Source organism: Sprattus sprattus, assembly GCF_963457725.1.
Source record: "Sprattus sprattus genome assembly, chromosome: 14".
Lineage (NCBI taxonomy): Eukaryota > Metazoa > Chordata > Actinopteri > Clupeiformes > Clupeidae > Sprattus > Sprattus sprattus.
Window position 1 is genome coordinate 25,600,781 of NC_137912.1, and position 7,814 is coordinate 25,608,594.

The following is a 7,814-nucleotide window of genomic DNA, read 5'->3' on the forward strand; positions in this document are numbered from 1 at the left end:
AGAGCCACACCAGACCAGTACATTATGAAAAGCCGCCACCAGACCAGTACATTATGAAGAGCCACACCAGACCAGTACATTATGTAGTGTTATCTGAGGACGAACATGTTTTTTTCACTGCACACAAATCTCCTTGATCATTTCACGATTTCCATGACAATAATTCCCAGATGAGAAGTTGCACCTCTCCAAATGAATCGGAATGCATGTGATTTCCCCAGTGCTCAGCAGTACCAAGTGTTTTTTCTATCTCCGGCTCACTCAGAGAGAGAGAGAGAAAGCGAGAGAGAGAGAGCACACTGCAGTGCAGTGCAGTGCAGGTGTGTGGGCCCCTCAGGCGTGAGAGGGAGTGTTGTTGTGTGCCTGTTCCCCTGTGGCAGCTGTCACAGCTCTGCCTTGCATCACTGCACCTGTCAGAACCTCTGACCCACTTACTGACTGGGAGAAGGAGCGAGGGCACTGCTCAGGTGAGCCTCGTGCCACTCCGGGGAATGGCAGAAAGACGGCATCTGTCCCCACCTGAGACCCCGTCCCCTCCAGCTGCCTGCTCTTGCTCCTGCTCCGCAAGCCTCCCACAGTCATCCATATAACATGAGCTTGCAATGGAGCAGATTGTGTGTGTGTGTGTATGTGTGTGTGTGTGTGTGTGTGTGTGTGTCTGTCTGTCTGTTTGGTGAACTGTTGTTTGTGGGAGCAATTTGTGATGCTCATCTGAAACTGAAGTGTGTATGAGTACCTCCTATCATTTGGTTGTGCAGCTGTGATTGCGAGTGCTCAGGTGTGTATTAGCAATGTAGAGAGGGAGACTGAAGCTGGCAGGCACTGATGAGATCGGACTGAAGGACAGGAGATAAATAATCACTTGGTCCCTACTGTACCAACTGCTGTGTGGTGGGAAAACATGGCGGTTTAGGTTTGTGTGTTTCAGTCCCACAACTCCAAGCATGAATGTCCAAACTCCTGACCCACACTTTTGCGCAGGACTAAACTTTTCTTTGAGCTGTATTTTTTTATCTGTTAAACAGAAAGGCCCATCCTCGGACTCACTGTGTTCTCAATCTTCACACCTGAGTGAGTGAGGCGCTTTGTTCCTCCTCTCTCTGCTAATGTACCTATTCTTCACGATGAGCCACTTGAGAGATTACACCGTGTATCATCGCCTGCGTGACAGCAGCGCCGTCTTCAGGAACGGACCGCCTCATTTAGCGGCAATCAGCTACTGAGCTGTAATGATTGAATCAAAATGCTTTCGTGATGGACCCTGGTTGCCTTTGTGAAAGTGCAGCCGTGTCATAAGCTGTAACGGATGAGTTTGGCCGCTCTTCACAGGCCATTGACCACTGCTACTTAAATGGTGTGTTTGCTGCTAGCTGAAACAATACCTACCGCATAGCGGTATGTAATATGACCACTGCAGAATGTGAAAGAATGGGGAAGAATTAAGTGAAATGAAATGGTGTAGCGTGCGAGGGGGTTGCATGCTTCTCTGTGTGTGTATGTGTGGATGTGTGTGGGTGAGAGTTCCGAGCATGCCATGCGAATGTGGTTTGTTCGGAAATTCAGCATCCTATCTTGGAATAATGTGATTATGCCTTTCCTTTTATGTCTCGTGCCAGCTTGGAAACTTGTATAATTTGTTCCATGTTTCATTGTTATCCAATGCCTTAGTTTAGCCCTGTTTTAGGTTACTGGAGCTGTCTTTAAAACGGATTGTTTTCTGTTCATTAAAATACAGGTATAGCTTCTCATCTTTCATGCATTTTGTAAGGTTGTGTATTGTGATATTGTTTCTGTTCATTATTTTTTATTTAAATCATGCTTTTTTGGATTTAATTGCATAGGCTACATGGTTAGACAACGCATAACCATTTTAGCCATTCTGCTTGCATACAAGTTTGCTTGAACCAACTGAAGAGGAGTCCTGTGCCGGAATCCTGTCTAATAACAGATTGTGCTCTGTTTATTAAAAATCGGACCTCTTTATCATCCCGACTTTGTCAAGGCTTTCTTCATGCAAACCCAGCACACAACACAGAGTTTACGGAGTGTGCAGTGATCGGCCTTCTTGAACACACCCTTACACAGGGCAGGGTGCAGAGTTTACTATGGACAGGAAAACGAATTAAGGAATTCTGGAAATCTTCATAAAATGTTTGGGTAGAGGTGAAAGAAATCCTTGTTGTCAATGTGTATGTGTTTGTAGTTGTGAGTGCAAGTGTTTAACCTTTAATCTGAGGCTGGCCTCTGCAGCCTCTTTCTTTGGGGAATAGTGTGAGTGTGTGTGTGTGTGTCCGAGGCAGTGTGAGATGTAGCATTCTGCTGCCTGGCATTAGTGTCTGCACTTGTTTATGCGTTCAAACTGATCAAGAGCATGACCCCCTAGGCCCTACAATTAGCAGCTGGTTCATTAATCACATTTGAATGTAGCTGCCTGGCTTTGGCACGGTGTGGGTCTGAGCACACGTGCAGGGCATGGCTGTGACCACACAGTTTGTGTCCCTTTGGCCTTGGCTTTGAACTTGAGTTTCCATTATAGCTGCGTGTGTTAGGTGAATGTGTATGTTTCCCTCTTGACCTTGGCTGTTGTATTAAATTATGTGCAGCTGAGAGGCACCATATTTCTCTCTCTCACACTCTTTCTTTATTTCTTCTCTCCTTCACTCTCAGTCTCTCAAGTACAACGGAACCAATCACATGTGTAGGAGAAAACCTAGTCCAATGTCTTATTCTGACACTGGTCACAGTTTTTTCACTGCATAAATACTACTGCACCCCTGAATCCTCATACCCCTTAACACACACACTCACATGCAAAATGGCCACAGATCCATACTAGTGGCAACTGCTAACAATGTCTTCAGACTAAGTATTTACTTCAGCACTGCTGTCCTGCTAGAAAAGAACAACCTCTTTTTCTTTCCTCCCCTCTCTTTCTGCAGCCTGACGTCACCTTCCCCTGTCCTCTGGTATCCTTCAGGCCACAGACGCCCACAGATTGAGATGAAAGACTTGTGTTAGGTTTATGCCAGGACCAGAGCAGCCTTGTCTCCCTCTGTCTTATGTGTGGATCAGTGAGCTGTCCTCCGGCCAAAGGCATGCTGCTGACGCATCTCTCTGTCGACTCTAAACCGCCACCTTCACTCTTGGGCCACACTGTGTGTGGCTGCTGTTGCATGGCCACTGTGGCTGTGTCGGAAGTGGACATCATTTTTTCTTTGTGCTGCTTTCTCAAACAAATGGTGTAATGGAGGATGTTACTAACCAGGTGAGATGAATTCTACAGGAGAATGTTCGTCCTTAAGAGGACAACATTGCAACTGTGTCTGTTTAGCAGTTCACATTAACTAAAGTCAAACATCTTACATCATGATATATAAACCATTCAGCAGATTTTCCATTTCAGAAAGACCACCTTGCTAGTTGGCGTGTTTCTGTGTGCGCGTGTGTGTGTGTGCGTGTGTGTGTGTGTGTTTCTGTGTGTGTTTGTGTGTGTGTGTGTGTGACTGTGTTTGTGTGCCTGTGCGTGTGTGTGTGTTTGTGTGTGTTTCTGTGTGTGTTTGTGAGTGTTTGTGTGTGTGTGTGTGTGTGTGTGTGTTTGAGTTTGTGTGTGTGTGTGTGTGTGTGTGTGTGTGTGTGTGTGTGTGTGTGTGTGTGTGTGTGCGTGTGTGTGTGTGCGTGCGTTTGTGTGTGTGTGCGTGCGTGTATGTGTGTGTGTGTGTGCTGCTGTGGTGAACTGTGGTGTATTGGGCATGAGCTGCAGCTCAGAGAGAAAGTCCCATCCAGATGTCTCTGTCTGGCGCCTTTTGTCCTTGCTTCCGTTAGTGAAGGTTGCGAAGCCGCGTTAAAGCCTCAGCCCACAGGGAAACACAGACCTCATTCTTTATCCTCCACCCATCCGTCTGAAGGCTGAGCTCGGTTTATCTGGCAGCTCCTGCTGCACCGACCGAGTCTCGCGTGTGAAGTGTGTCTGTCCAGGATATTTTTGGGAGCAGTGTGTGACTAGGATGCTGGTTTTTGTAGAGATACGGATGTACTGTATGTGACTGAGAAGAGGGTGACTTGAAATGATACACTTCTCTGTCTGAAAGTGCATGTTTGTAATTTTGGTTTTGGGCACGCAAAGAAAGAGAAGGGCTATGAATGATTTCACTGATCATCGATTCATCCATGAAACAAATAATACTGAGCCTAATGTGTTTTACAGGTGCCATCGTTCTGCGTGCATTACCACTTTTATTTTTCCACTAATATGGATATTTAATGTAAAAGCAGATGCTGATGAATACTGTCCACACGACATGTCATTGTGTCCAGTACGTTTTGAATAACCTCTGGAGGGGTGTGTTGTGTGGCCTAATGGCCCGGCCTACTGCTTCCTATCATGAAATGTTAATGTTTCACTCACCAGACCGTCATAAAACTATTCACATCTATCCCAATGGTGCATGATAGGTTAGAAGCCTTCATTGTATGATTTTACGGCTTTGCTTGCAGACTTTTTCGAATGAAAGATTTAGCACATATCCTTGCTTACCATTAACAGTGACCTTTTGACAGACCATGCCTTGAAGAGCCACATAATGTTAGATTATTAGTCTCATTTTCGGACATCTTTAACTCTGTGAAATGAATTGTTCTGCCTAGCTCTAGGCAATATAAAACAGGCGACGATATGTTAATGTGGGCACTGTGGCGCTTTGTAAAATGCATTAATCATCAAAGGATTTGAGCCAGTGAAAATGAGTCCTTGAGCGCTGTAAGTTTTGCCAACGCAGTTTCGTAGGTCTGCTCCTTAAGAAGTCTGCAGAGATTTCTTAATTCCCCAAAGAAAGAGAATGATACTTCTCTCCGTCCTTATTCGAACTATGAATAACAATCAGTCATTAGCGCGCCCTCCCACAGTAATCATTTGTTTATTATTTATTATGTCTGAAAGTAAAGGTCATCTGCACTGCATTGCAATCATCGTCTGAAATACTCCAGTGCTTTTTATTGATTCCCAGTCTCGATGGTGCTAATGAATCGCCCTCTCTCGCTCTCTCTCTCTCTCTCTCTCAAACACACAACACGCGCTCTGTAAATGCACACAGCGCATGCGCCAAGAGGCGGTTTCTCTCAGCTTGCATTTGCAGTTGCAGTCGCTGGTTCTATCATTCGCCACCGGTGCGTCTATGAGCCGCTTGGAAATGGACCACAGCGCATCCTGGTACCTTACCCAGCGCGATCAGCGTGCCAGTCAAGAGGCAACATGACAGCACACAACCGGGAAAAGATCAGCCGCCCGCTGCGGCTCTCTGCACTCTCCGGACCGGGCAAAGGTATTCTCCGCTATGCCGTGTTGTTGGCGGTCTGCGGGCTTTGCTACACCAACTCTCTGCGAGGGGAGTTCGTACACGACGATGTGTGGGCAATTACCAACAACCCGGACGTCAGACCAGGTTCCAGCTTGCGGAGCATCTTTAGCAATGACTTCTGGGGTAAAAGGATGTCTGATAACACCAGCCACAAGTCCTACAGACCACTGTGCATTCTTACCTTTAAGTAAGTTTTCCTGCACTAATGTGCTCTCTCAGTTCTTAGTTTCAACAGGGATATGTCCAGCTGTCCACTTGTGCTTTGCTTTTGAGTGATATAGTATAGTTGTGTGTTCGTGGTTAGCACCGTCTTGTTGTCTAGCCTACTGATCTGTGTTGCAATTCGAGTCTGAGTGTGCACCAAAGTAACTTAACAAAATGGTCATGGAGTAAAATGTGTACCTTACAACATTATCACGCTGCGCAATACGCAAGCTGTGTACCGGACAGGGCGACAGAACAATTTTTTGATCGTCTAGCTATTAAACTCGTATTGGCTAAAGTTGATATCGAGAATGATCACCTTACTGTAAATAAACGGAACACTTAAACGGGAATCATAAAAGTGAAGGTACATGATCACAAGTATGCGATTGCGCAGCTGTGTTCCATTGGCAGACTGTATTCAAACCACTTGTTGCGCAGTATGCTGTGTGAAGTGTTTCTTTTGATGTTCTCAATAACGTCATTTGTTTGTGTCAGGCCAGTCAGCCAGACATGAAGTAAAACTGTGTACGAGACATACACAATACTGCTTATTCAAGTTGGGCCTAATTTACAAAACTAAAGCAAGATCTAAATGTGTCCGTCAGCGGAGGGCGTGTCCCATGGCCCGCTCTATGACGTTACTATGCACCCTGGCACGGGTCCAATGTTGAGGGTTCTGGAAATGAATCTTGAAACGAATCTGGCCACTTTGTCACACCCTTTCCCCATATGCCGATTATTAGTCGAGAGAAAATAACGTTTCTCCATGACTGAATTGTGCCGCAAGGCTATCTGATCTTCTTTTTATTAATTAACGGTATACTTAATTTTAATTCAAACCAACGCTACATTTCTGCTCGATTTGCTGCGTCTGTTGGAGAAATGTTAGGTTTACAGAACGCATTTTAAAACATTTTGATTGAGTTACACAGGGGAAGCAATTTCACGCTGCTTAGACTCGCCTGTGCCTGTGATGCTGACTTGAGCTGTCAGTGTATCCAGGAACAGGTTTAACGTTTTTTTTTCTTCCTGCAGCTACACCGGTGGTGAAGTCAAAGTGGAGGAGGCATCCTTTAGGTTTTCTGCCTGTAGCCAAAATTAAAAACCATAAAGTAGCCTCCAGGTGCAAGCACCCTCATATACCTTTCTCAAGGTGAAAATGCAGATCGCAGATGATGGCCTTGAACATGATGTAGGGCCTATTTATAGCAATGCAATTACCACACCCGTCCCACATCAGTTGAGCACAGCTGCGCGAATATTGTGTGAATATTGTGATGCCTTGAGGTAAAGAGATGTGCTCAGTGGCAAAGGAAAGGTACTGTAGCCGACGAGGGGAAATAGCTCTGCATGAAGTGTTTCTTGTGCATTTACAGAAATCATTACTAGATTGAGGTGACTGTCTAAGTCTAATTTATAGTATAGTCTAATTTATAGTATAAAGTTCAGACATATAGTCTAGAAGCGTGCAGGCTACTTTGTGCATTACTGGTTCGGGCCCGTTCTCTCCCAAGTGTGCAGCCATACACTGCAGTCACTTAATGGACAGTGCCCTGTGGCACATTTGCGTTAAGGAGTTGGGAAAGGCTGGGCATTATCACTGCTTCAGTGGGGCATCACCAGCTGCCGTTCATATCCACGAAGAGTGGGCGACCATGAGGCCATGAGAGACATTTCACATGGACCATTTGACAGATAGGTTTCCACTTTGGGCAGAGCTTCACTTGCTTCTCTGAAAAGCCCTTTTGAAGGCTAATCCACTAGATGCTGTTGGTGATGGGATGGCTGGCTGGCTGGACAGTTGTGATCAGGACAGCTATGTAGGGTAAAGATATATGACGACAGTATGGTACTGTAGAGATATATGACGACAGTATGGTAGTGTAGTGATATATGACAACAGTATGGTAGTGTAGAGATATATGACAACAGTATGGTAGTGTAGAGATATATGACAACAGTATGGTAGTGTAGAGATATATGATGACTGTATGGTAGTGTAGAGATATATGACAACAGTATGGTAGTGTAGAGATATATGACAACAGTATGGTAGTGTAGAGATATATGACGACTGTATGGTAGTGTAGAGATCAGTATGGTAGTGTAGAGATATATGATGACTGCATGGTAGTGTAGAGATCAGTATGGTAGTGTAGAGATATATGATGATTGTAGGCTAGTAAAGAGATATATGGCTTCAACTCAGTCTGGCCTGCATGCTTTATACCAATGTGAAAGCACACTTTTTTA

At 45.1% G+C, this 7,814-nt stretch overlaps 1 protein-coding gene across 2 annotated transcripts in view; it reads left to right on the forward strand.

Moving 5' to 3' along the window:
- The first annotated feature begins 5,184 nt into the window (after positions 1-5,184).
- tmtc1 (transmembrane O-mannosyltransferase targeting cadherins 1) overlaps positions 5,185-7,814 on the forward strand; it is an 85,800-nt gene continuing 83,170 nt past the window's right edge. For both annotated transcript variants that reach the window (XM_080850926.1, XM_080850927.1), the window contains exon 1: positions 5,185-5,541. In XM_080850926.1, coding sequence (XP_080707052.1) covers positions 5,249-5,541 — 293 coding nt within the window. In that variant the 5' untranslated portion in view covers positions 5,185-5,248. The remainder of the gene's footprint in view (positions 5,542-7,814) is intronic.